General features: G+C 38.9%; 1 protein-coding gene and 1 long non-coding RNA gene across 3 annotated transcripts; one reads left to right on the plus strand and one right to left on the minus strand.

Annotated features, from left to right (window-relative positions):
* Window positions 1-629: 629 nt before the first annotated feature.
* Window positions 630-4,961, minus strand: LOC129766738 (uncharacterized). 2 transcript variants are annotated; one of them, XR_008741475.1, is made up of 6 exons: window positions 4,078-4,954; window positions 3,066-3,211; window positions 2,904-3,003; window positions 2,607-2,701; window positions 2,308-2,550; window positions 630-2,246 (listed from the first exon to the last, which is right to left on the minus strand). It is a non-coding gene; the product is annotated as an uncharacterized LOC129766738 (long non-coding RNA). The 2 variants fall into 2 exon arrangements; XR_008741471.1 differs by having other exon boundaries at window positions 2,607-3,003; window positions 4,078-4,961.
* A 7,351-nt stretch (window positions 4,962-12,312) lies between these two features.
* Window positions 12,313-16,532, plus strand: LOC129766688 (uncharacterized). Its single transcript, XM_055767294.1, has 2 exons — window positions 12,313-12,901; window positions 12,953-16,532. Exons 1-2 carry the CDS (start codon window positions 12,400-12,402, stop codon window positions 13,072-13,074), a joined length of 624 nt encoding a protein of 207 aa, XP_055623269.1. The 5' UTR covers window positions 12,313-12,399; the 3' UTR covers window positions 13,075-16,532.
* The last annotated feature ends 753 nt before the right edge of the window (window positions 16,533-17,285 follow it).

Below are 17,285 nucleotides of genomic sequence, written 5' to 3' on the forward strand. Positions count from 1 at the left end.
CCTTGAATACATAGCAGGTGCGGTGGCTAGGAAATTTAAGAATAAATATCCTTACTTGGGAGATTATTCCTACAAGTCCCAAGATCCTTTTCATTTAATGGATCACGATTATGCGTGTCGCAGAAGTTATGTGGATCATCTTTCCCATGGTGGACTATTTAAGCCGTCGATGAAATGGCTTGAGGAAGCGAAGAGCATTGAAATATGTTTTTTAAACTTTCACAAAGCTAATATTTTTAAAGAGAAGAATGTAGTAAAGAATGTGGCCAGTAAAATTAAACGAAAATATTCCAACATTCCAAAGGATGTCATTGAACATTTTGTTAGACTAAGAACATATATAAGAATAAGCTCTTTAAACAGAATTCTAAAGGAAGAGAAACAAAAAAAAACATCTGTAAAACGGCTTCAAAAAGCATCCGACAGACCTTTGACATCTAGTCAAAAGAAAATGAAAAAAAATATTATGTAATAGAATGTAAGGGAATATATAATGTAAAAAAACTTCAATGTATTTTTTTATGTTTAGATGAAACAGAATAATCATAAGCCAAAAAATCGAAAATATAATTTTATTTCATTGTTTTTTATTTTAATTAATTATTCAAATTAAAATTAAATCAGATCTATTACTAATATTTGCTCATACGTACTCCATACTCGTTAGAACTTTTCATTTGTTTTAAAGTCTGCTTTGCAACAACTAAACACTCGGCTGCTTAAATAATTCATCAATAATATTCTACAGATTCCTGCTAGTTCTTCGGTTACAATTTTACGAAGACGCCTATTGGAGACATGCTGTTGGTTTCATGTAAAATCTTAAATATGTGTAATTTATATGTTTTTTCAGTATGTTTGTAATAATAGTTATGTTATTGATGAATAATAATACAAAATTTTGTTCAACTCACAATCCCCTAAACATGAAATAATTCTTTTCAACGTAACCTGTAAATGCTAGTCGCAATTTGGGGAAAAAAATTAAACGTATTAATGCATCGATTACTCCTATTTTGAAATGTTAGAATGGTCGGGAAGAAACCTCAAACCTTTCAAATGGTTATTATGCTCTCAGAAAGTTTTCTCGCTGTTCGGATTCCACGAATAAGATCGTTTGCTTCAATGTGGATGAGACGAAGGCGAGCCACCGGTAGGCATTGTTAGATTCTTAGTAAACCAAGGATAAAACCTTCAAGTGTAGAAAACACGGGTTATTTCGTGATCCATCCATAACAGACGGAACGCGAAACTCGAGAGAACATATAAGCGGTCCGCAATATGTTAAATAAGCATTGATTTGTTTCATCCTCTCTCACTACTTAGTTCAACGACTTACTTTTGTTAGTTTGCACTCAGTATCCAACTTGACCTTTAACTATTTAGCTTTTAGAACAAACTTCCTAAATGATTTCTTTTCAATAAATTACTTTGAAATTTATGACTGTGACTTGAGCCCTACAAACAAACCGCCCGAAATGTGAGATCTATACGCTGTTGCTTTTGCCTCTTGCTCTCAAGATTCAGTACGTACGGATTTGTCTAGGTTTTGGATCCATCCAATAAGCTCTGGGAGAAGATGCTACTATATTTCGATAGTTCGCGGTTAATCAACCGTCTTTAATTACAATATTATATTTTCATTTTCTCTGCAGCATCTAATTTTATTCTCTTCCTTCAAGTAACTAAAATGTTTTTATTGTGTGTATATAATTTTTAACAATTTTGTTATTGAAACGATAAGAATATTTCTTTTGTCTCATTTTTGTCCTGTTAGCTTGTTTTATATTATGTGCCCTATTTCTTGTATCGCATCGTTTTCTGCAAGATTTATCTAACTAGTATCTAACTAACTCAACGGCGGAAAAAAGTGGAAAATTTTTCATTTTGTTTCTCGTGATACCACCAGAGGAGAAGTGCTTCATCTGCGAGATAATGAGGAGGGCGGAACCCTAGTTTAGGACGCAGACGAAGACGTATTGGTGGTCGGTTTGAAGAAGTAAATACCGTTCGTCGTCATATCGTATTCGATGATGCATGCAAATTTTTCCTACTAATCGTTCGCAATCGCTGAATACAGGTGCTCAACGCTCGGTAGCGAGTGAATTTTCGTCTTAATGGCTGATGTCACCAATGTCGTGAACCACCAGGTCATTTCGGTCCAAAACATCGGGTGGACAGTGTAGAATGTCTTCAGTTTTTTTTTTGCATTTGTACGGCAATGTACTGTAAACTTCCTCCAACCACTGCAACGAAGGATAAATGTTCGAGCTGGTAAGGGTGTGGAAATAGAAATAACATAATTACCTTTGGCATGGCCTTTTCCAAATCGATATTATGCGCTGGAACCATTTGCCACAGAACACTATCTACATTCACTTCTTGCTGCAATGCACTTCTTTTGCAATCACTTCGGAAGATGACCCGGGATGGAGGAAATGTTTTTTCTCGTTTTGCAGAAACGCCAATTTGGTCCCTTAAGTTGCCTCACTACGGCCGAACACTCCAAACCGAAACCAATGAAAGCGCAGCGATGATTCTTGATGGATGCTTCAATAAAAGAGAAAAAAATCAGCAGTGTGGGAGTTAATCTTTCATCATATTACCAATTTGCGGGAACGACTCTGCTTCAATATAACCTCTCCACACATTTCTTCATCGACTTTTGCGTTGGTTTTATAATACAGGTGCGATAATTTCACTGTTTTCAATTTTGAAAATGATTAAGTAAACTGCTATTTCATCATTTAGAGACATATTTTGAGACAGTTCTTTTGTTACAATTCAAAAATGTTCGAATTTATATGGATTCGATCGATGGTTTATTACAATTTTTTACTTGTTTTTTTTGCCTACCACTACTTGAACAAAGCAGGGAGGAGACTACCTTCTATTCTACGTACTTTGCGTTCTGCCGCTGTTTGCTCACACGATAGCAACGGGGGACAAGTTCTGAATTAAGTTCTATTTACACTTTTACTCTATATGCCACACAGCCGCTTTCTACAAAATTAAAGAATTATTTATTAGTGCACCGATCTTAACGAATCCGAACTTTTCCTTACAGTTTACGATTCATTGTGATGCAAGTGACACTGCTATAGCTGGGGTGCTGACACAATCCCCGGAGGGTATCGAAAAACCCGTCGCATATTTCTCGCAGAAGTTGACAGTAATCCAGCAAAGATATTCCGCTACTGAGAAGGAAGGCCTTGCAGTAATCCGGTCAGTAGAAAAGTTCCGGTGTTATATAGAAGGAACAAAGTTCACAGTATTTACTGATGCTTCAGCATTAACATATATTATGAGAAGTTGCTGGCGCACTTCTTTGCCGATGGAGCATTGATTTGCAACGTCACGATATGGTGATCCTCCATCGCAAAGGCGCTGACAATGTGGTAGCCGATGCATTATTCAGAGCTGTCGAAGAGCTCACAGCATCCAATGAGGATACTGGGTGGTACGCAAAAATGGTTCAAAAAGTCCAGCAGGATCCTGAAAAATTTAAAGATTACAGAATCGATAAAGGAATCCTAAACAAATTAATATCCTCCCCGGATGATCTACTAGATTATCGATTTTCCTGTAAAGTCTGTGTGCCTGAAAAGCTTCGAGAAAAAATAATGGTTGACGAACGTGACGATAGTCTCCACCTGGGTGTGAGAAAACACTCGCGAAAATTAGAAAAAAAACTACTTCTGACCCCGCATGGTTAATGACATCCGAAATTATGTTCGAAAGTGTACGCTCTGCAAGCAGAATAAGCCTGCGAATCGTTCACAACTTCCAGCGCAACTTCCAGAATTACGACGCAACCTTTCCAGATCATTGCGTTGGATTTCATTCAGTTCCTTCCACGCAGTAAAACTGGAAACGTTCATCTCCTCGTTATAATGGACCTCTTCTCAAAATGGTCTATCCTCATTCCGATCAAACGAATCTCAGCTAGCGTTGTCGCAAAACTTCTCGAGGAAACGTGTTTTCGGAGGTACTCAGTCCCAGAATTCATTATGACAGATAATGCCTCGTCCTTCCTTTCCACCGATTTCAAAACACTTTTGACAAAATACGACATACAGCATTGGACGAATTCCAAGTATCACATTCAATCGAACCCTGTTGAAAGATTGAACCGCACAATAATTTCTTGTATCCGTTCTTATGCGAAGCAGAACCAAAAGCTTTGGGACACACGAGTTTCTGAAATTGAATATTGTATAAATAACACTCCCCATTCCTCCACCGGATTTTCGCCATATAGAATTCTATTCGGACACGAGATTATAGGTAAAGCAGGTGAACATCGGATAGATCGGGACGAAAGGGTATTAACGGATGAAGACAGATTAGACAGGAAAAATAATATAGATAAACAAATTGATTCCATAGTGTTTAACAATTTGCAAAAGGCTCATAATAAAAATATAAAAACGTATCACTTGCGATCAAATCACGCTGCCCCGGCTTACGATGTGGGTCAACGTGTTTACCGACGTAATCGTAAACAGTCTTCAGCGGTAGCAGGATACAACGCAAAGCTCGATGCCTTATATATTCCGTGCACTGTCTTAGCCAGGATCGGAACAAGTTCGTATGAGCTAGCAGATGAAACGAGGAAGTCTATCGGCGTATATTCCACTGCAGATTTGAAACCTGAAAATTGATGCTTGTCTTGTGACAGCTATTATGCTCTATTATGATCAAATAAAAACATTCGATTACCGATTTTGTTTTCAGAACAACTGCCAGTATTGTCCCTACACTCGTTTATAGCGGATGAGTATTTTGAAATCGTATTGGATTTCGCCTCCGAGGTTTTTGCTATGTGTGACGCGACGTTTAAAAATGAACAACGTTATGCGATAAAATTTTGCCTTCGCTTGGGCAAATTTACATTATGCCTTACCCTCCTGACTCCTCATATTTGGCTCCCTGTGATTTTTCGTTGTCTTCTGAGCTGAAAAAATACCCTAGAGGCCGTCAATTCATCAAGAATATATCAGTAGTAAAAGCATCGGAGGGGATTTTCAAAAAACTCGGCGAAAACTTCTTTTATCAGACCTTCCAAAAGTGGAAAACTCGCTGGAAATCGTGTACACTGGAGTCGCTTTTTACGCGGGGGATACGTGCCGCGTAAACGAAAACCGCGTAAAAAAAAACCGCGTAAATTCCAAAATCCGCGTAAAAAAAACCGCGTAAATTCCAAAATCCGCGTAAAAAAAACCGCGTAAATTCCAAAATCCGCGTAAAAAAAAACCGCGTAAATTCCAAAATCCGCGTAAAAAAAACCGCGTAAATTCCAAAATCCGCGTAAAAAAAACCGCGTAAATTCCAAAATCCGCGTAAAAATAAACCACCCTAAATTTTAAAATACACGTAAAAAACTAATAGTCAGTGAATTATTGATATAAAATGCAACCCATATTCAAACAAATTGCATATTGTGTGCATATATTGCGTGACACAAGGCTTCACGAAGGTAGCTCCTTGGCCGATTGCATGTAAATACCTGTTTAACCGTTTGAGTGCGGAGAAGCGCGATAGCGCTCCTCTTGTTTCTGCGGGGAGCACCTTTAAACATAGGATTTTGTCTTTCTGGAACATGTTGGGGGTACAGATTGAAAATGTCCAGATTCTACCGCTTATTGCTCATCCATTTTTCGATGGATTTAACACGTTAAGCCCCGATTTTTTCGTGCTCTGCTTCCCATTCAGCGCGCATCAAGAGCGTTTGAACAATATAAGTGTCGGTCCCAGCTCCCGAAGATACTTATTGTATAAATAAAAAACAGTCAGAGATTCAACTAGAAAGTAGTTACAAGTAGGTTTTTACGCATTTTATGCCTGTTTTATCTTTGAATTATCTGTAAATCGCTACAAGTTGTTGTTCCGTCCAACGTGCAACAACCGAGTGGTAAGTAAAGAGCTGTTTGGTTAGGTGGCATGACCAAAATACGTAGAAGCATATTTTAACCCTGCCTCAAATTACTATTTTAACAACAAATTTCAAATGTAAGAGTATACAAACTGTTTCTACAGTATCTTATATATGTATTGGCTACATTGAATTGTTCTAAAAGCATACCTATCTGTTATATGGTCGGTGTTAAGTCAGACCGGGCCATGTGACATTTTTATGATTTCGAGAAAACGAACATAAAGTTTAATGCTCTGCAATTTACAAAGCATTTAATTTTTTCGTTCAATATTGTTCTCAGAAGTTTGAGCTACTCTCTGCCAATACTGTGATGTATGATAGTTGTAAAAAAACATCAAGTATCATGCCAAAAAAGGCTGTTATTTGGCTGCCTATACGTACAAAGTCCGCTCTGACTGAACTAAATGATGTATTTTTTGAGAGTTGGTTCACTATGACTGAACAATTCCGAACAGTATTGTTCAGTTAGCGCTCAACTTCCGAGTCGATAAGTCGATTTTATCAGACGAGAAGATTTTGGAAGTCGTTCACAGACTATTTGATACGTTGTTGGTTTCTTTCATCTACGCTATCCGCGACGGCACTTTCCGTGATGCCGCGTCGCGAAAATACGTTTCGCGTCGACTACTCGCAATTTCCGAAATTGCTTTCTCATGACGAGATCCATAAGTTCGTTGGAAAAGAACTCGGACTTACACGTGAGAATGTTCTGCAACTTCAGCCAAGCAGACGGCTTGCATGTACCTTCGTCAAGGTCAACAACCTCCAACTTGCTGAACAAATAGTGGAGCAGCACGACAACAAGCACGAGTTCGTGTTTGAAGGGAAATCATACAAACTACGAGTTACGATGGAGGACGGTGCGGTAGAGGTAAATTTGCTTGAGCTACCCGAGAGCGTCACCAATGATCAGATTGCTGATTTTCTCACCGAGTACGGCGAAGTCGTCAGTATTCGTGACCTACTGTGGGATGACCGATACAGCGACTTCGGTGGTATTAAAACCGGGGTTCGTATTGTTCGGATGGTGATCACGAAAAACATTCCTTCTCTCGTGACAATCCAGGGAGAAGAGACTGCGGTGAAATATAAGGGGCAACGGCAAACGTGCCTACACTGCCATGAGTTTGTACACATTGGCATTCCATGTGTACAAAACAAGAAACTGCTGGTGCAGAAGCTCGCAGCAGACCAATCATACGCTAGCGTAACGAAGGGCAACCCGACAAAACCTCAACACACCAAACCAACGAATCTTCGTAAACCATCGTCAGCTTCATCAAAACGTTTGACAAAGAGTCCGCTCACTGTCGGTCACTACGACAACACGCGTCTGAAGCCAAATTTCTCTGAAATGAGTGGGACAAAAACCGCAGTACAACAACAAAATAACACGATGCCACCCCCCGCTACACCTTCAACAACGATACCATCCGCAACACAAGCTGTAATCCAGCTATCGCCCATCTCATTCCCGAACGCCACCACGTCGCATCGTAGACCCGATGGCAACGAAACAGACAATTCACAAGCTTCCCAAGGCTCGAATGGCAGCCGACGCTCGCGTAGACAACCACCAGGCAAGAAAATGCGTCACTACGGAGAAGACGTCATCTTCACCGAACACGTACAAGCTAGAATCTCCGACGAAGAAATCCAATAAAATGGAGTACGTCAGTTGTAACATCGGGACGATCAATATAAATACCATCACCAACCAAACCAAGCTAAACGCCCTTCGCACGTTTGTTCGCACAATGGAGTTGGATATTGTGTTTTTGCAGGAGGTAGAGAACGAGCAGTTAGTCTTGCCTGGCTACAACGTTGTCTGTAATGTCGACCACTCAAGGAGAGGAACGGCAATCGCTTTAAAACAACACATCAAATTCTCACATGTAGAGAAAAGTCTAGACGGAAGATTACTCGCCCTCCGTGTCCACAACACAACGCTCTGTAATGTGTATGCCCCATCAGGTTCCGTTCTCCGTGCTGAAAGAGAGCGGTTCTTCAACAACAGCATTGCCTATTACCTTCGTCATCGGACCGACCACGTCGTCTTAGGTGGCGATTTCAACTGCGTGATTCGTCAATGCGATGCGACGGGGCAAAACTCGAGTCCCGCTCTTCTAGCCACCGTTCAGCAGTTACATCTGCATGATGTGTGGCAACGACTTCGTTCACGAGAGATCGAGTATACTTACATCACACACAACTCTTCGTCTAGGCTCGATCGTTTCTACGTGAGCAACGGTCTCCGAGAACAGCTGAGATCAACAGCTGTACATGTGTGCTGTTTTTCGGATCATAAGGCCGTCACCATGAGAATTTGCCTTCCTCTCCCCGACAGAGCACATGGTCGTGGATTTTGGTCTCTCCGTCCGCATCTACTGACCGCTGAAAATATTAACGAGTTCCAAATACGGTGGCAGTTTTGGACTCGTCAACGACGAAACTATCGGTCGTGGATGGAATGGTGGCTATCGTGCGCAAAGCCTAAAATAAAGTCTTTTTTCCGATGGAAGTCCAAAACAGCATTCGATAACTTCCATCGTGAACAACATCGTCTCTTTCAGTTACTACGGAATGCGTACGATGGCTACCAAAACAACCCTGCCATGCTCACCACCATCAATCGAATAAAAGCAAAGATGCTGACACACCAGCGAGCGTTCTCCGAAATGTTCGTGCGAATCAACGAAACCTTCGTTGCTGGTGAGCCGCTATCGACTTATCAGCTGGGCGAGCGAGTGCGACGAAAAACAACCATCGAGCGTCTGCGAAATGAGAGAGATGAAATCATCGATGATTCTGCTGCTATACAAAACCATATGGTCGAGTATTTCAGTAATCTATACGCGCCCGGCAATGTAGAAGAGGGAGAATGGGGACCTTTCCAGTGTGAGAGAATCATTCCCGAGCAGGATGATGCAAACGAAGCTTGTATGTATGAAATCACTACGGCAGAAATACTTTTTGCTATCCGCACAAGCGCATCGAAAAAGTCTCCAGGACCCGACGGACTGCCAAAAGAGTTTTTTCTGCGAACTTTCGATGTGATACATCGTGAGCTTAACCTGGTTATGAATGACGCTATCAGGTCAAATTTTCCATCCCATTTCGTCGATGGGGTGATCGTGCTGGTGAAGAAACGAGATTCGGGGGACAGCGCACGTTCCTACCGCCCAATTAGTCTAGTCAACTATGACTACAAAATTTTGTCGCGTGTTTTGAAGCAGCGACTTGAAAATGTGCTTCGAGCTCATAGTGTTTTGACTCGCTCACAAAAATGCTCGAACGGCGAGCACAACATTTTCCAAGCAACGTTAGCATTGAAGGACAGAATTGCACAGCTGAAGGCGGGCAGACAAAAAGGCAAGCTGATCTCGTTTGATCTCGATCATGCTTTCGATCGTGTGGATCATCGCTTTTTATTTACTACGATGCGAGATTTGGGTTTCAACCCAGAACTGGTGAATTTGCTTTCCCGTGTAGCAGCAGCCTCTTCCTCTCGCTTGCTCATCAACGGGCACCTCTCCGCTCCAATCCAAATCCAACGTTCTGTCCGACAAGGGGACCCTCTCTCGATGCATCTCTTCGTGCTCTATCTTCACCCACTTCTTCTGCGATTAGAGCAAGTGTGTGGGGCAGATTTAATTATCGCTTACGCAGATGACATCAGTGCCATTGTATCGAGTGCCGAAAAGCTTGATGCGATGCGAGGCTTGTTCCAGCGTTTTGAGAGAATAGCAGGGGCACGCTTGAATGAAGATAAAACCACCGCAATTGACGTCGGATGTGTGAATGATCCAATCACTGCACCGTGGCTTCGCACGGGAGGTTCCATCAAAATTCTTGGGATAATCTTCACCAACTCGGTCCGAGGTATGGTGAAAACAAATTGGGACATACTCGTGACCAATTTTTCGCGTCTAGTATGGTTGCACTCTTCAAGAAGCTTATCACTACACCAGAAGGTAACACTGTTGAACGTTTTTATCTCATCACGGACATGGTACATGGCAGCAAATCTGTCTCCAATGGCAGCACACGTGGCAAAACTGACAACCATTATGCGACGCTTTCTTTTCCGTGGTGCGTGTGCAACCATCCCAATGGAGCAGCTAGCGCGAAGACAGGAGGATGGCGGTCTCAACCTTCAATTGCCAGCGATGAAGTGTAAGGCGCTGTTAATCAATCGGCACCTACACGAAATGAGCTCCCTTCCCTATTACAATTCCTTCCTCTCCCAAACAACCGTCCCCCCCTCAGACCTTCCTTGCCTAAAGCTTATCCTAAATCATCATCCAAATTTCCCCTTCCAAATCCGAGAGCAGCCTTCCGCCAATCTCATCCATCGTTTCTTCATAGAACGTACAGCAAAACCGAAAGTGGAAATAGCAAATCCTGCAATTAACTGGCCCCGTGTGTGGAAGAATATTGCTGTTCGGAAGTTATTGCCTTCACAACGTAGTCTTCTTTACATGTGGGTAAACGAAAAATTCTCGCACCGGCGTCTGATGTTCGTTATGAGGAGAACGGACGATGAAACTTGCTTACACTGTTCTTCGAGTGTGGAAACAATACAGCACAAATTTTTTGGCTGTCGGAGAGTACGAGATGCTTTCAATGTGCTACAACAAAAGCTGCTAGTGGTATCTGGTAGACAACGCGCACTCCATTTAGAGGATCTCCTTCGACCGTCGTTGGAGGGGTTTGAAACAAATGAACGAATTTTGATAATGAAACTGTTATTGACATATATCACCTTCATTGATAGTAGTAATGGTAGGATTGATATAGATGAGTTGAAATTTAGTTTTGAAGTCGAGAATGAATCAACCATGTAAATAAATTTTTACCAAACAAAAAAGACAAATAAACGTATTTATAAAAAAAAAAAAAAAAAAAAAAAAAAAACAGTATTCGTCAATATATCGTCAAATTTGAACTCATTGTCATCGTTACAGCCTAAATCGCACTCTGAAATAGTATATTTTGCGATCATTCACACTGCATTTTTCACTGATCCGTTCAGTCGGAGTGAACCAATTTTATTTTTATGCAGTCGGGCACAGCGTGTGTTGGTGATGGCTAGCTCATAGTTGCGCTGTGGGAGGGGTACTCGTGGTTTGTGGGGTCGTGTGCAAATTATGTGTGCTGCTAGATGCTGTCGCTTCAGTTCGTTCGGTGTGGAACTGAACACATATAAAAGGACGAAATCGCATTAAGAAGTTATTCGTGATTTAACCTTGCAGTGAAAGTTAAAGTGAAAGTGCAGTTCCTGAACCGTGGTGGTTGTAGAGTCTAGCCAGTTTGTGTTCGGTCGAGTTCGGCCAGTTCCCAGCGAGTTACCCAACCTTGGGGGTAATCGTGTGCAGTTCCGCTTTTCGACAGTTAGCTGAAGACGTCAGCAGTATTCAAAATTTTTGATTAAAGGCATACTCTAAAATGGCTTCGCAAAAAACCGCCTTCAAAAAAAACAGATCAAGAGTGTCTCTTTCTTTGGAAATGAAGCTCAATATTTTGGATGCCCTTCAAGATGGGAAATCTGTTGCAAACGTCGGCAGGAATTTAAAAATCAACGAATCGACTGTGCGTACAATTAAAAAGAATCAAGATAGCATCAGACAGACAGCAGCTCAGGGCACTATCTATGCAACAAAATCCTCATCATATACACGAGATCCATTGATGGTCAAGATGGAAAAGGCACTTCATATGTGGATCGAAGATCACGCGCAGAAGAAAATACCCTTGGATCAGGAATTAATAAGGGAGAAAGCTTTGAGCCTTTACCTTTGGTTAGAGAAGAATGAGCCGTCTTCAAGTAAAAAGAAAGACTTTACCGCGAGTAAGGGATGGTTTTATAACTTTATACGTAGTAATTCCATTCGCAACGTTAAAATCAAGGGTGAATCCGCATCGGCCGATGTTTCGGCTGCAAATAGTTTTCCTCCAAAGCTCGCTAAGATCATAAAAGAAGGTGCGTATCATGGTGACCAAGTGTTCAATGGAGATGAAACGGGTCTTTTTTGGAAAAGAATGCCGTCTCGTACCTACATTACGCAGCAGGAGCAATATGCCAGTGGTTTCAAAGCGGCCAAAGACAGGGTTACCCTGTTATTTTGCAGTAATGCTTCAGGCGACCTTATGTTGAAACCGCTATTGATCAATCGTGCTATGACGCCCCGCTCGTTGAAGGGGGCTGATTTCAACAAACTGCCAGTGCACTGGAAAGCTAACACTAAAGCGTGGGTCACAAAAGCCGTTTTTGAGGAATGGTTTTACGATATGTTTATTCCGGAAGTGAAAACATACTTGGAAGGAAAAGGTTTGGAGTTCCACGTGCTTTTGATTTTGCCTTACAGCCTCAAGATCAAGGAATAATTGCTGCTTTCAAGAAGTTGTACATTAAACAATGTCTTCGGTACATCCTCGAAAAGCTTGAAAGCGATGAAACGATGACGGTAATTCAAGCGTGGAAAGAATTTAAGATAAGAGACGCTCTGACGTTCATAGGAAAGGCTCTGTCTTCTATGAAATCTAAAACATTGAATTCGTGCTGGAAGCCACTATGGCCAGAATGCGTGAAAGCTGGTTCAACAGACCCTTCAAATGTGGAAGAATCAGAAATTCTCATTCTGGCACATGCAATTGGAGGGAAAGGATTCAAAGATATGGATAGTAGAGACGTTGAAGAGCTTCTTGAAGACACCGAAATTGAAGATGATGAACTGATGCAGAGTTTAGTCACATCGGAGCCTTTAGAGGACGATGAAGACCGGGATATCAAGCCATGTGATATCGAAGACGGGAATAAATTAGCGGATACCCTCGTAAAACATTTTATGGAAAAGGATCCTTGTGTTGAGAGAGCCGTTTCATTTCGGAATGATTTGAAACTGTGTATGCTTCGCTACAATAGATTGAACGAAAAAACACAGCCAACAGTTATCGATGAAGGTAGTGACATTGATGTTTAAAGTGAAAAGTATTTTAATAATATCTTTACAGATGACGAGGATTTCAGCTTACCATTGGAACGCAGACGATCTCGTCCGATTTCTTCGGATGAGGAAGATATCGCCACATCATCTAACCGCAAACATCCACGTGTTGCTAATGATAGTGATTAGATCAATAAAAGAAATTCTTTTTTCCACTTGACTACAATAAAATTGATTTATGAATACATTGGTAAAAATATCATGGTAAAAAACTAAAAATATGTTTAATTAAATTTGTCTAAATTCCGAAAACATTTGTTTGTATTGTAATTTTTTCAAATTGCAAAAATGCAATTTGAAAAAATTACTTTCGAACTACTGGACCGCTTCACATGATCGATATATCAAATTAAAGCCAATTAGCTAGTCTTTCTTGAAAAAATGTTATACTAGCAAAACAGTTGGATTTTGTTTTCGTAATTATTGATTGTATTTGTTTGCTTATAGTTTACATGATCCAAGGACGCTATATTTTTTTATGTTTCTTGAAAGTTCTGGTTTTTCCACACAAGATAATCGAAAATCAGAAATGTGATTTTTATCGTTTTCGAGTTATGAGTTTGCCGATGGTCCGAAAAATCAGATTTTTCTCTTTTTCTATAAATAACTTTTTTCTAGAAAGAAGAAGCTTTCAAGAAAAAAATATTTAAAATATAGTGCCCTTGGTCACGCAACCATATAAACTATAAAAAACAAGTACAATCAATAGTTACGAAAACTTGGCAAAATTGGTTGTACTGTTCGAAAAATGAGAAAAAATGTTACTCTATGTTTCTATATTTTGTATTTTATATGAAACATCTAAATTGGTAAATTTTATCAACAATTAGAGCGACAAAAACTCTAAAGTTTTTAATTTGTTATTAATTTTATCAAAAAAAAAAATGCATAATAAACTTGATTGTTTCTTGAAATTTAATTGAAGCTTTCTGAACGCTCTATAATTTGTTCTTCGACATCTAGCTCCTATATTTTCTTATTCCGCAGCAATATCATTTTAAACAATTCCTGGTGAGTCTTCAATTAGAATTTCCTAATTACCACGGTTTTTACTCCATTGTACTTATAATATCCAATAAACTTTCACCTTAACTTTGAAATATTACTTTTTTTCTTTCTTGAAAAAAGGCTATTTGAGATATAAGACTTTTTTTTCAAACTGAGTGTATTATAGTCCAAAATTGTATATAATCGAACCATAGATAATCGTGTCAGTATATAATCGACTCTGTATATAATAGAGTGAATATATTACTTCAGAAATCCGGTTTCATTATTGTGGTTTTAGTTGAAAACCTGACCAAGAAAATTCATTTTGCTTTCGTTGGATTGCGCCTGCGAACTATGTGCTACAAGAACGGAGCTTACAAACATCTTTACATCAGTTGCTCCACAATTGGACTGTACTTGCATCCTAATTTGTGGACTATTGCTGTATTTGCCTGAAAATAGAGTATCCAAACTACAGTTCGGAATATGAATCATGCGTCGAAACTTGATTCAAATTCCGATCACTACTTTAATACTAATTTTAAAGAAGATGTCTGCATAAAAGATTTCTAGTAGATCCATACCTTTTATAGCACTTAACATGAAAACAGCATACAAAATAGTTATACAACTACAAAAACTGAAAAACTGCGGAATTTGCTAACGCAAACAATGTGTTATTGGTTTCGACACATTTTTTGCAAATGCTTAGTCTTATGAATTATAAGCTGTATCGATACCTGTAAATGTTATTTGAATGTAGCCAATACCTCAAACAATGTCAAGGCTTTCATTATTCTATTATTTATAACATTAAAGTTTAGTAAATTTACATTTGAAAATTAAGTGTTCGGAATTTGAGACAAAACAGTACTTTGAGCTCCATCAACCAAATGTGTCTATCTTTTGAGTCGTAGTAAATGATATCTGCTTCTATGAAATGCTATAATATGCATGAACAAATTCAGTTCAGAAAAAAGCAAAAAGCGTTTGAACTTTTTCACCGTGGAGAAATATTAGGTTGTCTTATGTCCGATTGGGGCAGTCTTTCTTTGGAAAAAGTAAATAGCCTTTGTGAATCACGAATATACATATTTTTACTGGTAGATGAAGAACAATCGCTAAGATCGGACGCAAATAGATAGCATCCTTTTCTCCAGAATAGTAAAAAAAACTTGAACCCTCGAAACTGTATTTATTTCTATACAAACATTTGAAACAAACCATCTCGATTACTACGGCAAAAAACTTCACCACATATGGTTAAGGGTGCTTCAAGTAACTCAATTTTCAAATTAGGCTTTTCAAAAGGAATTACATTGCTTAAAAGTGGTATCTCTCATTCGTTCAATAGATTATTTTCAAAATTACACAAATGAATTTCGAATACTTATTCAACCATTGATCAAAATATCCGACAAATCTTTTGACATATTGTAAAGTGACAGTCAAAAAATATACGATGTTACATACTTCTGTCCGGTACTGTGAGTAAATTTAACACTTAACGCCCACGTTTAATCTGGGAAAGCAAATAGCGCAAAAAAAGAAAATGTAGAACTGGTTTTTCCTAAATGAACAAATAAATTCCTATTTAACAATCATAACATTTTCCCCTCCAACAAATATGTCACCAGAGGAGAATTTTCGATCATTGCTTTCTACGGAAATCAAGTAAGGACGCAATACATTTTAGATGTAAGGATAGTTTTCAAGAATTGAGTGTGAAGTGTGAGTGTGAATGAGAATGTATGAATGTATGAATGTGAACATTGTTAAAATGTCCTTACATCCCATCCTTTTCCTAATGAAAATGTGTCACCCTTCTAAACTCGAGTCGACCGCGAGTAATCGGTTTCCTATTTTATTAACCATAGAATTAAGGAAACATGTTAATATATTCTAGTTAAAATATAGTGATGAATTTGGCTCCTTTAAACTTATGCAACTGAGCCTGTAAAAATAAACGATTTAATTAAAAAAACAGTAAGGACGTTGGTCCAAATGACGAACTAGCCAAAGGCTGAGTGTCATAAATAAAAATAAAAAACGGGGACATATCTTTCACATTTTTTAGATTGGTGTTTGACATCTCTTGAAATTTTTTTTGAATTCATATCGCTTGGAGTCTTTTGAGTAAAATTTACAAAAGATATTTCATATTAAATTTGTGTTGAAACATATAAAATTTCGCTGAAATACATCCGAAACAAAAAAAGGGGATCAAGCTCACATTACTTACACTATTGTTGTTTATTCTTTTTCCATTCGGTTACCAAAATCGTTTCAACGCTAGCTGAAATCGAACCCAGAATCAGGTACCAATTTCGCCAAGATTGCGACAACGTTATCACGAGAATACTAAATCTTATCCCTCAGATATACCGTGTTAACCTCGAGCAAACCACAGTTATTTAACTCAATTCCCAGGAGACAAACATAGAAAAAATGAATTTGGCTCCAAATATTGAAGCAAACGTACTTAAGTCTTACAAATGAACAAATTGAGAAGAAAATACAACATACCGCGTATAAATCGATTCTTTTGGAAAAACCGCGTAAATTCCGAAATCCGCGTAAAAAAAACCGCGTAAATTCCGAAATCCGCGTAAAAAAAAACCGCGTAAATTCCGAAATCCGCGTAAAAAAAAACCGCGTAAATTCCGAAATCCGCGTAAAAAAAAACCGCGTAAATTCCAAAATCCGCGTAAAAAAAACCGCGTAAATCCCTAAACCGCGTAAAAAAAGCCGCGTAAAAAAAAACCGCGCAAAAAAAAACCGCGTAAAAAGCGACTTTAGTGTATTTTATTGGAAGGGAAGTACTTTGAAAGCTTGTAATTGAATTTTTCGAATAAATGCATTTTTCGATTTTACTGACAGTTGTTTCTGAATGCTCCTCGTACGATCATCGATAATTTTCTTTTTCAATAGCAAAATTTCGAAGAAAAAAATAAGATAGATATTACATCATTAACACGAAAAACTCGACATTCTCTGGTTTTCTTTTATCGATGTTCATTAATGTACATAAAAATCCATATTAATAATACCATATTTACAGAAATATTCGATCGGTCGCCTTTTTTCGTTCGTTTGTTGAGTTTGACTGAATACGATAAGAAGTCATCATCTTAGGCCTAAAAAAATCCAAACAACCAGTCATCTTTTTAAACTAAACTTTAAAAAAAATCAATCACAAAATCAAAATCATTTTTCGCGGGGAACGATAGGGCATTGTAACCTTCGGTCACGAATTACAGTTGTAGCTCCGCCACAAATAGGTTTCACCTGAAACTCAACTACTCGTTCGTTTGTCATTTGACGGGGAATAAGTCTGCCGTATTAAAAAC

Source organism: Toxorhynchites rutilus, chromosome 1, assembly GCF_029784135.1.
Source record: "Toxorhynchites rutilus septentrionalis strain SRP chromosome 1, ASM2978413v1, whole genome shotgun sequence".
Classification (NCBI taxonomy): Eukaryota; Metazoa; Arthropoda; class Insecta; order Diptera; family Culicidae; genus Toxorhynchites; species Toxorhynchites rutilus.